Here is a 15,998-nt window from a genome sequence, read left to right on the forward strand (position 1 = left end):
TTCTGAGGGGAACAGCCTCCTTCTGGCTGAAGGATAATGAAGAAAAGTTTCAGGCAATGTTCGAGCCAAAAGAGTAGGATATAAAAAGCAAAATTGGGGAGAATAGGGATTTCTCAAACAGCACAAACAAAGGCCGTATGGTGCATGATCAGGAAGAACGAGTAGTCCAACTAGGCTGGAGCACAAGGTAGATGTGTGTTTAAAAAAAAAACTGCAGCGAGTAAGTTTGCAGAGGCAGGCTGATTATGGGACATTTTTAATTTTTCCTGCATAAAAATCCTGAGGTTTCTGAGACTAAGATTCAAACTTTCTAAGAGCACTGATAACTACTTCCATCACGTTAACTACTTCAATCCATTAACTTTGGTTTTCAACCACAGATACACAATTGAATGAATCACCTAAGGGAAGCTTTAAAAAATACTGATGCCCAACTTTCATCCCCAGAGACTATTTTAATTGTTCTGGGGTATAGCCTGGGTACCAGGATTTTAAAAAGCTTTCCCAGGTGATTCTAATGTACAGTCAATGTTGAAAGCCATGTCCTAGAGTAGAGAATTAGCTGTTATTTGGAGCCACACAAGATTCATCTTTGTTTGGAAATGACTTTGGAACTTACTCTCGAATACAAAGGAAGCCCAAAATTGAGCACAAAGAAAATCCCTTTGTAAGGAAGGGAAGAAAAGCTTAAACACAGAAAAACATGGAAGGAACTCTGCAACATGTTTCATTTGTCTGGATGTTTTATGATCTGGTTTTACAACTTTCTTGATGGGCCCACCTCTCCTCCTCTCGACCACTCTCTTCCTCCTGGCAAGGTTTATAATCCAAACTTGAAAGAGATGGAATTCTTTATGAACCTGGTTGGTACTAAATGGCAAGAAAGAAAAAACACACTGGAAGGGAAACAGCAGTTTTATCAAATATGTTAAATTCAACAAAAAGCACTGAGAAAAGGTGCTCAATGGTGGTGTCTAGGAAATAAAGTCCATTTATAACCCTTATAGTCTTTTTATCTTTGAGTATTAATGTGAATATTATCTTAGCTGGAAAAGATCTGAATGTACTCTTCCTCCCACGTTGCTTATCAATTTTTTTCAAAAACCATGGAAGAAACTGAAAAGCAACCCTGATACTCCTTCGTTTATTTTCAGTGCATCAGATACAACTTAGCTAGAATCAAGAACTCTGATCTTATAAAGACAAGACCCAAAGAGTAACAGAGACATGAGAGACATGTCGCCACAAAGATAAAGGTTCACCTAATGGTGCTATGCTTAGAGAGTAAGGGAAAGGACAATTTCAAGATACATTTTCTAACTAGTAAGGCTAGTTTATTCAGATTTTTATTTCACATCCTTTCCTCTTGACTAAGAAAGATTTGGGGGAAGAGGAACGGATGTTCCTCTCTGAAAACATGGCAAGGTGATAGCACAGTGATACGTGAGAGTGACTAAGAAAGATGTCAGCAACGATGCGAGCCAATTACCCAGTGAGTGGCCTCTCCTATTTACAGTGACAAGTGGGGTAAAGCAGGTATTAATCTAGAAAAAAGCTAGAGCGCTGAACAAATACACAGGAAAGTTGTTATATGTCAGCCTGAACTAGCCATTAACCATTTCAGTTCAGCTGCTGGCATTATTTGGAGTCAGACAAGATTCATCTGTTTGGAAATATTTATCAGGTAGGATATGAAGTCATTCAAACTAGGACTCGAGAAAAATTTCAGAGCGTTATCTGTTATCCGGTGAGCCGGTGAGACCCAGGAGTACAAAGGTGGGTGGATATACAGGGCATGGCTTTAATCCCAATCTTAGGTGTCTAAGTACTGGGTTTTTTGTTTGTTTTGGAGCTGTTCACTTCCCACTGCTCCCAGGGTTGACTTACTGAGGCTGCCATTTTCTCCATGAAGGAAACAATGTCGACTATAGGCCAATCAAGTCAGGATATAGGAAGAGGAAGCAAAGAAGTCCCAATTTCAGGCAAGATTTCAAATGGTGAAAACTGAGGATTCTCCTGAAGGTCTGTAGCTGATACAGCTGAAGGAACTGTCCCCTTCTCATACTTTAGTTCAAATTCTCTTCTAGTGTATAGTACCCCCAGTCCCCAATCTAAATCATAACAGTTGTAGTCATTAAATGACACCGAGAATAATATTAATATGTGGCTGCTGCCAAAGAGTGGTCACTTTACCATTCCTGAAGTAGTGCTGACTGGGACTCAGTTCACACGGAACTACACAATAACGTGTCACCGCACTGTTGAGTGAGTAATTGAATGGAAAGCAGTGTTTCTTGGTGATTTGTATCTTACAGGCTAAAAGGATTTCAGCATGGTTACAGGAGCTCTGAAACAGAGCCAGGTTGAGCCAAGAGTCTGACAAGTGGACCTGCATACGGTCTTAATCCAGCTACAGGTACCAAAGGAAATGCCCTCATCCAATGGCAATACGCTACAAAGTCAGAAATATAAAGAGAGAACTCAAGACTCAAGTTCTATCAAGTCTGCCTGACTCCAAGAAAAGACTTTTATAAAGGAATAATATCAACTGAGATGAGCACTGAGTAGACAAAAAAATTTCCACAAATTAAACCAATGACTAATTTGGGTTAGGCTCCTTTGAGGCACATACACCTAGCCAATCCAGAGTACATTCAACTGCATCTAAAGTTGAGGAGTTGTCTGGGTATGCGAAGACATTCTATTAATTACAAGCTTAGATCGTAAGCTCAGACATTTTCTTTACTCCAGTCTACAGTTTTATTTGATGGTTTCCAGAACTGACTAAACTGAAGAGAGTCTAAGGAATGTTCCAGTTCATACAGCTTGCCAATAGCTCTGATATTCAGGAGTCAAAACAGAATTACGTACCAACCCAAAAAACCAAACCCACTGCCATCCAGTCGATTCTGACCCATAGCGACCCTATAGGATAGAGGAGAACTGCCCTATACGGTTTCCAAGGAGTATCTGGTGGATTCAAACTGGCGCCCTTTTGGTTAGCAGACATAGCTCTTAACTGCTATGCTACCAGAGTTTCCAGAATTATGTAAATAGAATACAATAATTCCATCACAAACAATAAAATTTACACTAAAATTCTACTGGTGTCAAAAACATTAATCTGTATCTTTCCTATTAGGGTTTGGATTTTAGAAGGCATACATTATCTTTAAGCAAAAAGTATGTACGGTTTTTCAACTATTGGGCTGAAAAGTGTCATAAAATATAACTAACCAAATAGGTAAAAAGAGTTTGCAGTCATGGAAAACTATTAAAGAAACTGATGGCTGAGAAGGGGCTTGATATGGAATAGCATAAATGAGCTGAGGCCATACGAAATCATCCCAGGGACGACTCCTTAACTTGAGGGGAAAAGAAGCTTCTATCAGCACGAAAGCAGGCGGATGTAACAGACTACTTTCTGATACGAGATAGAGAACAGAACGTTCTAGCCCTCAGAACGGCCACTAGGTCTCTTAGGTCAGACAGAGCTCAACGCTATATATAGTAAAAATCTGGAGAAGCCCTGAATCTTGCCTTATTTTCATTCATAGCCTTTACTACCCGAGTATACAGTTGTTTATCATCTGCTCCCCTTGTTAGAATGTAAGCTTGCAAGGTCTGTTTTGTTCACAACTATTATTTCTAGTACACAGAATAGAGCCTGACATAAAGTGTAAGCACTCAAATATTTATTGAATGAATGAATGCTCTAGTAACCATATAAATAGGGCTACTGCCAGTATTGTTTCTTGGGGATACTAATTTTGAACTGAGTCACTTTATTGAAGAGCATCACAAAAGAGGCAGAAGGCTGATTAAATTACTTAGCAGCAGGCCTAGATCAATTATACTACACCGCATCTACATCAACAATGCCAACACATATGAATAGAACCAACTGGGGGAAAAAATAATCTCATCAGGACAGAGTCCTTTCTAGAAAAGAAATGTATTGTCTGAGTGGTTACGATAGCAAGTTTTCAGCAGAAGAATGCCCTGCGCATCATTTAATTGCTCTGAAAGTACTGCATTATCATGGCTTATCACCAGACAGACTGGAAGATGCGATTTTGAGGCTCTTCTTAAAAGTGGATAAGATGAAGTCTTGCTCCTTTTACTGCAAGAGATGCGTATAAACTTACCTAGCTCCTCCTTTCATGAATGATTAAACGGTCCTTCTCAAACTTTCATGCGCACCTTAGAGATACACTAGTGCAAACTCATAAACCCAGGACCCCTGGGAGGTAGAGCATGGAAACGCCCAGGGCAAACATGCCTTTGTTCTATCTTAAAAACGAATGCAGTTTTTCACCGTAAGCTATAACACATCAGTGTTTATTATGTGATTATTTACTTACCATCAAGTAAAACTGACACTGCAAGACGATGAGCCATGTTTATCCTGCAGCTTCAAATGTGCCCTGTACTGTGCTGTGCACTCCAGAAATTACGTGTCCCAGTTTGAGAAAGACCAGAATTAGGTGAAAGTGCACTGTATTCTGAACAAGCTGGAGGAATCACAGATAGTGGAAAGAGTACACACTTTGAATTCTCTCAGAAGTCTTGGATTCAGATACCAACTCTGTGATGGACTATGCAACCTGCAGTTTTCTGTCAAACAGAGTTCAACACCAGTCACTCTGCAGGGCTGTTCTGAGGATTAGAGATTATAAAAGTTCTAACACAGGGGCTGGCGCATAAATAGGCACTCGATAATTGGCCATTTCCCCAAAACTGCCTGAGGTCAGCTATCACTGCGCCTCTACGTTGATAAAAAAGATTCAGTGGTTATAGGAGATGACCGCACTGAAGAATTTACTGAGGAAAACTGGGCAACAGCTTACCATGTTCTCTCCACAACACCAGCTACTCTAAACGCTTCGCTCTTAAATCACTGCAAAGCTCCTCAATGGAAGAAAAAGGAAGATGCAAAACTAATATGTACGAAGGGTTTCCTGTGGCTTAAAAAAATTATCACTACAATAGTTCATGACTTAAAAGTATCTGAAAGGCATAAGCCCATAACAAACAGGCAGGAGGTTTTGAAAAACATACACCAGAGTCAGGAAAGGGCAATTTCTCTTCTATTCCACTCCGCTCCAGCTGGGCACACAGAGCACATCTTTCTAGCATGAAACCCTTCTTTGCACAGAGGAAAGGCACGCTAGATAATGCTTTCTTTCCATTTTTGATGCACAATGGCAGCATTTATCTAAATACAATAATGCACAGCGCCCTGGATGAATAAAAGGCTATACTTTAGCCATGGCCTCTGCTGACAGCCAGATAGTAAAGGCAACAAATATTCTAGATTCGACTGCTACTTCTGCGACCCTTACAGGTGTCAGTCATCAGCACGTGGCGTATCTCTACAACACGTATATATTAAGAGTTACGCGCATGGCATCTAGGCCCCTTCTCACGCTCAACAACCTCAAGGACACGCACTGGGAGAAAAGCTACACTACCCAGAACAAGCAGTTTATTAGATTAAGCATCAGAGGCATCAAAAACACATATATCGCTACTAAAACAAAGAAACAAACCCAGATAATGACTTTTGCAAATCCAAACCTAAATAGGATACTATCACATTCTATAGGTGGAACAGATGAACTTTGTAAGTTACGGTACTTGAGTTTACTCCATAGCAAGGCAACAGTCACATTTATACTAACAAAAGGAGGAAACTGTTTGGAGAATACAAGCAAAAGCGAATACGCTGGAGGGCAAGCGAAAAATAAGGATGGGAGTGTTCCAGTAAAGAGACTAAAAGGAATATGCAGGAAGTCCATTTTATGAAGTCCTATGATGAAGAGGCATTCCATTTTAAAAATCTGAAGATCTGCCTAATTTCAAAGATTCTTGCTTCCCCCCCCCCGCCAAAAAAAGGCATATTAAGTATCACCTGGGAGGGATGGTGTATGTGTGTGAATGTGTGTGAGTGTATGTTTGTTTTATATCCCAGCAGTATTCCCATCTCACCCTCACTTAGTTTAAGAATCACTATTACTAATGGAAGAAGGTTAGGGCCTTCAGGTGTGTTGTGACTAATAATAATGACATTAATAAAGAGTAAGTAAATTGATAACTAGTTCCTTGAATATGACAGTTCCAGAAAAAGCCATAATTCACTGAACTTCAAAATTTCAAAAATGGGATAATGAAAGAAGACGAAGGACAGCAAGATATCTAATGGGAGGATCACCAGGATATGTAAAGGGGAGACCACAACCATCTTCTAATTAACAGTAAGTTCTGAGACAGGAACAGGAAATGGGTAAACAATCTGAAATACAAAATGCCTTCAATTTGTGCAGTCTCCAATTAGGGGAAGTGAACAAGGGTAAAAAAGAGACCCTGAGACGGAGGAAATAAATCTAAATTGGTCCAACTGACCTTTTGGCCAATTTCTAATAGGTCAGATCACCTAATAGAAAATCACAATGAAGAAGTACCCTGGGAAAAAAACAAAAGTAAAGTAAGAGAGGTCTGTTTTTCGAAGTGCCGCCGAAGAGGCTTGCCAGAATAATGTTAGGCTAGAATTAGAGCCTGTAAGTTCTTCTGTGGAAGTCACTGTCCTGGCTTAGAGATCGATTCTTACCTTTTCTACTTAGTTCCGTTTGGAATTTCATTTGACTCAGTGTTCTTAAACCTGGCTACAAAATTAAAATAACCTGGATAACGTTTAAAAAATACCAGAGTCTAGATCCTGCCTCCCAGAGATTCTGTTTAACTGCTCTAAGGCTGGGCCCAAGCACTGAAAGTATTCTTCTTATATGGTACCAATGTGGTACTAGAAGGCCTGGTGGTGCAGCAGTTAAGGGGTTAACCAAATGGTTAGCAGTTTTAACCCACCAGCTCTCCTTGGGAGAAAGATGTGGCAACCTGCTTCCATAAAGATTTACAGCCTCAGAAACCCTATGGAGCAGTTCTACTCTGTCCTATACAGTCGCTGAGTCGAAACTGACTAGTGACAGCAATGGGTTTGGTTTGGTTTTGGGTTTAATATGGTACTAATCATGCAGCCAAACCCTGGCTGCACAGAAGTTTAGAGCTTGGCTGTTAACCAAAAGGTCAGTGGTCTGAATCCATCAACTGCTCTTTGGAGACCCCATAGGGCAGTTCTACTCTGCACTATAGGATCTGACTATGAGTTGGAATTGATTGGACAGCAATGGTTTTGGTTCTGAATTATGCAGCCGGGGTTGAGAACATAAAACCTCAAAGTACTAAGCAGTTAGTGGCTGCTTCATTAGCAGCACACCACTGACCTCTATAGGTGAGGCTGTTAGAAACCAATATTTAAAAGCAGCAGCAACAGTCTAGGGGCCTTTCTGAAATGATTACTGAGCTCACCTGAGTTTTGCCTCCCAGATGACCATAGAATTCTAGTCCTGGCCATGTTTTAAAGGGAAGTCTGGGTCAAATTCTACTACTCCTAGCAACACTATTCTTTCTGGAAGGTAAATGAAAGACCTTTAACAAAAAATAATCTCAAGAGTTTTTTGCCATCCCTCAATTTGGGGGAGAGAGGAGTCCTCTTTCCAGGAGAGAGTTTACTACTAAAGTCAAGAGAAAAAGGCATCTGGGTTTATCAGAAGCTAACAGTGCAAACACCAAGCTGAAGAACATTTCCATGGACTAGGAGCTTGTTAAGAGTTTGTCAGAAATGCAGACTCCCGGGCCCCACCGTTGACCAACTGAATCAAAAATCTCTTGTACAGGGTCTTCAGGAGATTCATTAAAAAAACCCGAACCAAATCCACTGCCATCGAGTCAATTCTGACTCATAGCGACCTTATAGGACAGAGTAGAACTGTCCCATAGAGTTTCCAAGGAGCACCTAGCAGATTCGAACTGCCGACCTTTTGGTTAGCAGCCATAGCTCTTAACCAACTATGCCACCAGGGTTTCCAGGAGATTCATATGCGCGTTTATTTGAGAAGCACTGCTCCAAGGCAAGGGTTCATTGAAGAAATGCCACTGTCTACACAGATTAAGTGACAGCTTTGAAAATTTCCTCTTTAAATAATTTGCACAAGAACAGCAAAAGCATTTTAAAAGTGGCAAAGTGCTGCCATAGAAACTCACCTTCTACACAGTCAGATGTAGGCCTACTAAGCAGAATCCTGGTTCCCTCAGTGAATACATATTTAACCACATACAAATTCAAAGTAAAAACAGGGATTTTACTCCTCATTTTGATTTCTGGGATATACTTATATCCCAGAATAGGTTGAAGAAAAATTGCATGTGAACAGTTCTGGGGCTATAGGACCAAGGATACTAATTTAAATCCCAAAGTCAGGAAAAGCTAAAATTTGAGTTACATAGCAATACTACTCGGTCTACATAACAAAGGCTATATAATATTATATATATACTGGGTTTTATATAATATTTAGAAACTCAATTGGAAAAACAGCTCATTTCTTATCCTTAAAAAGAAAAAGAAGCCCATGTGCTACTTGGCTACTACAATCCAAGCCAGAGTATCTGAGGAATACTTTCAGGAATTGTAACAGATGACTGACCAGCTATATAAAATATAAGGACAAAACTCAATAGATTTTGGGGGTTAACAAGAGCTAATAAAAAAAAAAGTCAAATGGAAATAACTATTTCTTTCCTTCCATGCTACAGTGGGTTAAGAAACAAGAGTGTAGAATCCTAGGCCTAGCAACACTGATACACAGGGCCTCTTCCTCCCCTCCATGTCTCCAGTTTAATTTCCTTGGCATTTTTAGGTTTAATAAGACCACTTGTAGTAAGTCACCAGGCAAAGTAGTAAGTGGGGTTGTTAAGCCACAGACTTCAGGAAAATGTAAATATTCAAGTTGTAGTTGCTGTATCAACAGACTAGGAAGAGCTATTTTTTTTATACATACGTTTATAAGGGATCCTTGGGAATCTCCATGAATACTTAAATATTCATCTGTCAGTCTCCTGAGTCTATAAATAGGCTATATAAAAATGCAGAATGATCATATAGAAAGCTATTCTGCTTATCACAATCAGACAACTCCATTCATTAAAGATATAAACATTAAAAGCAAATGCTTATATTCCCAAGAAAGACAAGAGTGTTCATTTGTGTCAAAATAAGCTGGAGTCCAGAGCTCAGTCAGTGTATAGACTCTGGAAGCAGTGACTTTCAGTTAGTAAATGCACAACCCACAGACACGTACCTACAATCCTATTTCTTTACTCTCTCTGCCAGGTAAGAAATAAATGCACCTGTACTAGCGGGCATGAACCCCAGACGTAATACTGCTCATAAAGTCGAACAGAAATGCCAGCGTACGCAGCAGAGTGAGGTTATTTTGTTTATGTGATCTCTGAGAATATATATTTCCGTATTTATGGCATCTGCCTTCTAATTTCTGATGTTGGGAAATAAATCAATTTGTCAGGCATCTTTATAGTCATCAGGCTGACAAACATCTTATTTGTGTCTAGCTAAAACTGTCTAATTTCACTACAATAAGCACCTAGTTTGCAGGGACCCACATGGTGATGAGACCTGTTATTTTTCTGACCTTTTGCTCCACAAATGAAAGGTCATCTTAATATCGCTTGTTTATCTTGTATAACAACAAAAGATAATCTTGGTTCCCATTGGTGCATATATCCACAAATACTACGGAATACTTTGGAGCCTTTTCGTATTAGAATCCTGGAAGCTAATTAAATTGGAAGTAAGACTGGGGAGTGAGGAAGAAGTGGACAAAGGAAAAAAAGAACCAATTAAGCAGTCTTCCAAACTGCAATAAAGGTACAATTTATACATAAAGGGTTCAAATAGCTGCCTCAAAACCTTTTGGAATCAGACAAGGCATAAGCCAATAAAATATATAAATGGGCAAAGGCTTGAAAGCCTCAATGTAGGATGATCTCTATGAGGCCACTTTAATGCCATTTAGGTCAAAAGGGGAATTTCCAGGTTTTTTTTTTTTTATCCAGAGTTAAGAAGCAGGGGCAATAACCAGCTCTGGAAAGGATACTAAACATTAAGATTGCTGAACAACAGGTTGGTTAAACACAAAAATCTCTATTTAAAGGCAGGGCAACAAAAGAATCCTGTATGCTTGCAGATAAATCCCATACCAAAGATGAATAATATTACAATTAACTCTCTAAAGACAAGTTAACACTGTCCTTTATCAAAGGACACTATTGCTCAACAAAAGTTCCAGTTCTAAAAAGCTGAATAAAGTTCTCTAGCATATAAAAAACTAAAAATAACCACAACAGGGAAGGAAGATGCTTACCAGACTATCTAGTCCTCCTCCCAAGAGATCCACTGCTCCCATCTGCATGGATGATACCTGTGGCACATTGACCGGGGGACCAAGGTCAAGGTTCAAAAGGTCCCCTAGAAGGTCACCTTGAGAGGGTATAACCTGAGGCTGTTCCAGGTTGGTTGCGGTGGTGGTGCCAACAGGGCTGTCACCCGCATCAGTGCTGCAGTCACACACACATGAAGAGGACAAAGAGAAAAATCAGTATCACCTAGGACATAGTAAGATATATAACTATAAAACACAGGAGGAAAAAAGCCACTTATTTTATAACCATTTGTTGATTTACATGAAGAGATGACAGCAACTCTTGGCTTTATCAAAATACAGTTGATAAAATGAAAATAAATATATACCATGTAACCTAGTCAGTTAGTTTTAATTCAACACCTACTCTATGGCAGAGCAAGGTAAGGTGAAGTCTGAGGAAACATAGAAGAAACAGGAAATTAGGTTCCTGCCTCACAAAGCTTACATTCTAACAAAAAGTCACCATTTACGTAGGATCGTAGTCTCATGGGACAACTCAGTCAACCGGCGTAATACAGGACACAAAGTTCATGTTCTGTATCCTAGTGAAGTGAATAGGGTCTGGGGTCTTAAAAGCTTGCGAGCAGCCATCTAAGACGTGAATACTGGTCTCTACTCATCCAAAGAAAAAGACTAAAAAGGAAGCCAAAATCTCAGGGAAGAAACAAGTCTACAGGGTTGACAGCCTACACAAGCCACATCCTCAACTACCCTGAGAGCAGACAAACTAGATGGTGCCTCGCTGCCACCTGTGACTGATCTGACTGGAGTCACAATAGATAATTCTGATTAGAATGGGAGAAAAATGCTGAACGAAACTCAAATTCCTAAAAAAGGCCAGGCTAACTGGACTACCTGAGACCGGAGGATTCCAAGACTATCAGCCTGAGACAATCTTTAAACTCTGATTTTAAAACTATCTCCTGAGATCACCTTTTAGCAGAAAAGCAGAGCGACACACAAAATAAAGGATATGACCCAACAGATCAGTGCTCTACTAAAAAAACATCTGTAGGGGTCCAAAAGGTCAACATGTAATCCAAATCAAAGATGAGAAGATAAGGCACCAGGGAAACTAGAGTACTAGAAATGGAACAACCAGATACAATTAAAGAAAATGTTAACATGATGTGAAAAATGTAACTAATGTCCTTGATAAATCTGTGTGGAAATTGTCAAAAAGAAACCTAACTTGCTGTGTAAACTTTCATCAATAACAAAATATTATTAAAAAAAAAAGGTCGACATTCACAAAGAACTGAAAAGCACACTCACTGTATAACACAGCATAAAAGGGTATTATGGGAGTGTCTGCATATTGACAAAATACAGCAAAGAAGCAAAATGAACCAGGTGGGGTTAATTGTAAAAGCTTGAGAAGAATGGTGTTGTAACTAGATTTTGAGGAGGAACAGTAAAATTATTAGAACTACCAGAGTGAGACCCTCCAAAGAGGAAGGGATGGTTTGTGCAAAGGCACAGAGATTAAAGTCAATGATTTGACTTTAAAAATATATACATACATATATATATACACACACGTACATATACAGAGAAACAGAGACTGGAATTGGTAAGATTTGGAAGAGAAGATGGAGAAAATAGAACTTAGAATATTAGTCTGGGTAGTTAATTTTTGGTATGATAAGGCAATTCAGAATTACGCTTACTTTCTGAACAAAGAAATTAAAATTAACATTATTTTAGCAGCTATGTGTATAATAGACTGAACTTGGGAGAAGAGACACAAAGATCAGCTAAGAGTAATCTAAACTGCTAATGCTCTCACCTATATAGAAGGTAACAAAAGCCCAACAGCTGTGAAAATAAAAAGTGGTGAGTTCCAAGAGATATTAAAGACTAGGCGGGAGGAAATGATGATCTTCTCAAGAAACAGTGCTGAGTCAACTGGACGGCTCTATGGAAAAAAATGAACCTTGCCTCTACACCTCACAACATAAAAATTTAAAGATGAATTAGACTTTAAATGAAGGGTAAAACATAGGTGAAACCCTAGGGAAGCATCTTTATGACTTTTGAGTAGATAAAGTTTCTACAAAAAGTACTAACAATAAAAGAAAAAAAAACTGATAAACTATGCTTCATTAAAATTAAGAAAGTCTCTTCTTCAAAAGATAACATTAAAGGCTGAGACCTGACAGGGAATATAACACAGAGTTCCTGATGGAGCAGGAGCAAAGTGGGGTGCAGAACTCAAATTCTAGTAAAAAGACCAGACTTAATGGTCTGACTGAGACTGGAGGAACCCCAGAAGACATGGCCCCAGGACTCTCTGTTAACTCAGAACTAAAACCATTTCTGAAGCCAACTCTTCAGACAAAGATTAGACTGGACCATAAGACATAAAACGATACTCATGAAGTGTGTTCTTCTTAGTTTAAGTAGATACATGAGACTAAATGGGCAGCTCCTGTCCAGAGGCCAGATGAGAAGGCACAAACAGAAAGGAGCTGGTTGAAGGGACACGGGAAATCTGGGGTGGAAAAGAGGAGTGTGCTGTCACATTATAGAGAGAGCAATTAGGGTCACATAACAATCTGTGTATAAATTTTTATATGAGAAACTAACTTGAGCTGTAAACTTTCACCTAAAGCACACACACACACAAAAAGTTTACAAATAGGATGACATAGTATGTAACCTTTGGGATCAGCATTTTTCACTTGGTATGATTCTCTGGAGATTGATCAGGTTGTCGGACATAACAATAATTTGTTCCTTTTCATTGCTAGGCAGTATTCCATGGTGTGGATATACGCTAGTTTGTTCAACCAGTCACTTCTTGAAGGACATCTGGGTTGTTTACAGTTTTAGGATATTACAAATGAAGTTTCTATAATCGTTCTTTAAAAACAAACAAAAAACCCAGAGGCTGGGAAAACGTACTTTCCAAAGACCGAGAGAAGAAATTCATAACATATATATATGTATATATCTGACAAAGGACTTGTATCCATGTTATGTAAAGAACTCCTATATTATTCAGAAAAAGACAACTCAATAAAAATAAACACTTGAACAGGCACGTCATAAAAGAAGATATGCTAAGAGTCTGTAAACATGAAAAGAAGAGTTTCTTATTTATCAGGCAAATACAAATTAAAAACCATTCCAACTAGAATGGCTAGGATTAAAATGACTGACTACACCAAGGTTGCCGAGGGTGTGGATCATCTGGAGCTCTTACACACTGCTGGACAAAGTGTGCACAGGTACAATCATTTTAGAAAACTGGCAGTTATCTCCTGTAGCTAAACACACACGTCACGTCCTCTATGACCCAAGCAATCCACTCCTCGGGATAGATCCAAGAGAAATGAGTATGGAAGTCTACCAGAAGACATCTACAAGAATATTCATAGCAGCTTGATTCATAATAGCCCCAAAATGGAAACAACTGAGAGGTAGAAGATATAAAGAAATTGCTACATATTCATGCAACAGAAAACTATACACCAATAGAAAAGTACTGGTAGAATAAAGCAGATTAATCTCGTGGACGTGTTGAGTCAAAGAAGCCAGATGCAAAAGAATACACACTATATGGTTCTATTTATGATGCTAAAGATCAGGCAAAACTAATCTATAATGAAGAAGTCAGAACAGTGGATACTTCTAGAGAGTGGTTCTTGATAGCAAAAGGGCATGAGGAACTCTCTAGAGTGCTGGAAATATTCTACATTTGATCAGGGTGATAGTTATATGAATACATACATATGTGAACACTCATCAAGCTAGACACTAAAGATTAATGCTAGATTATAAAATGTATATCAGTTAAAAAAAAAATTTTTTCCCACAAAGAAAATCTAAGGCTTAGATGGCTTCACTAAATTCTTCCACAAATTTAGGGAAAAAGTAACATCTTACACAAACTCTAAAAGAGAATACAGAACGGCAATTGAGAAAATTTGAAGGTTTTCATACTGCTTATCGAATGATACCAAGGAATTATTTCCGATTTTGTTAGACTTAATATATCGTGATTATTTTTTTCAAAAGTCCTTATCTGTTAGAGATACCAAGGTAAAGTACTTATGGGTGGAATGATATGATGACTAGGATTTGATTTAAAATACACGAGACCCTTATGATAAATAAAACAAGACTGACAAAATATTAATAATTATTGAAGTTGACTGTGGACACGTGAGTTTATTACACTATTCTATCTTCCACGGTTTTTAAGATTTACATAATAAAAAGTAACAAATACATCACAAAAATTCAATTAATAAACAAGAGCTTTCCTAAAAATAAAACAAAAGAATCTAGGTAGGTTTCTACCATACTTGAACATAGAGCAAAGTATAGAAAAATTTAGTAGCAGAAGACAAACGAGGCTCCTAATAATCAGAGGGAAAATCTGGAGGGACGAGAGGAAAAATAACATGCACAGCTCTCAATTCTGTTAAGTTTCAAGTAAGTCCAAAAGACAGCTAAAACTGGCGCTTAGAGCTAGAGAAGCAGGCTTGGGAAGAAATTCATACATACATCTCAGGAAAAATCACCAGAGCAATGGGGGCGGGGAGGGAGGTAGTGGTAAGGGCAGGGGATCTAGAACCAGAAGACTGACATCAAGTGCTGGCTTCAATTACTAGTTGCATACTGGTGACAACTTCTCTGAGACAAAGTTTCCTATCAATAAAATAATTGCAGTATCATCAAAATACATAGTGAGGATCAAATGAGAACATGGTGTAAACTGCAAAGCCCTGTAATATATTGGTGGTAACTGTGGTTAGCAGATAAGTTCCCTAAGGGAATACACAGAGAAACACAGTAATAGACGGTTCAGACTGAGCCTTGTGGTACAACCATGATTAATGATCACAAAAGAGAATGAACATGGAACTGCAAAGATTAAAGAGAGAAAAACAATCTAAGAAAATTGACTTAGAAGGAAAAAAGCATCAAAGAAGCCAAGATGAGAAGTATCTATACGCGGAGCTAAACATAAAGAAAGAAGTCAAAAGGGGAAGTAATTTCATATACACCTGGCAAGAAATATATGAAATCTCCATAAACGGTACTCTTCGCCCATGAAATTCTATCATCTTCTGACATATGCCATTTAGAAAATGTGACAGAACACATGGATTTAATAGTACCTCTAAAGAGAAGGCAGAATAGGTAACACTGCACATATTTTCTTTCACTATAATGGAAAGCAAAGAGAAATATGAAAAGGTAAAGTGAGTTAGATAGAAAGAAGTAAATGATCCTGTAGTTTTTAAAAGTTAGTAGCCTGGTAAATCATTACCATGCATTCTTTCTAAGTGGAATATATAAAAAATATGAAAGTTTTTCCCATTATGAACTCATTGGAAATAACTCCATAAACTGTCACGGTTTAAGCAGTATTTTTAAAACGTGAGATTTTCCTAAATTAGACGACTATTTACCACCTCATCTCCACGGAGCAGTTGATAAAGATGTGCATAGTAAGCTATATACAACTGAATTCAAAACACCTAGTGAGATTTTTCTGGAAACTTTGGTGGCATAGTAGTTAAGAGCTATGGCTGCTAACAAAATGAGATCAATTTCTACTTATATTAAGGTTCATTACGATTAATGAGGGAAGGTAATTCTGAAAAGATTCTGAGACACTCATTATAAAAGTTTATTAGAACA

The 15,998-nt window shown here is 38.4% G+C and overlaps 1 protein-coding gene across 4 annotated transcripts in view; it reads right to left on the minus strand.

Annotated features, from left to right (window-relative positions):
• AP2B1 (adaptor related protein complex 2 subunit beta 1) overlaps window positions 1-15,998 on the minus strand; it is a 139,215-nt gene that overhangs the window by 60,582 nt on the left and 62,635 nt on the right. For all 4 annotated transcript variants that reach the window (XM_003414552.4, XM_003414551.4, XM_010594240.3 and 1 more), the window contains exon 14: window positions 10,281-10,473. In XM_003414552.4, the coding sequence (XP_003414600.1) occupies window positions 10,281-10,473 (193 nt within the window). The remainder of the gene's footprint in view (window positions 1-10,280; window positions 10,474-15,998) is intronic.

The sequence above is a fragment of the Loxodonta africana genome, chromosome 18 (genome assembly GCF_030014295.1).
Source record: "Loxodonta africana isolate mLoxAfr1 chromosome 18, mLoxAfr1.hap2, whole genome shotgun sequence".
In the NCBI taxonomy this organism is placed as follows: Eukaryota; Metazoa; Chordata; class Mammalia; order Proboscidea; family Elephantidae; genus Loxodonta; species Loxodonta africana.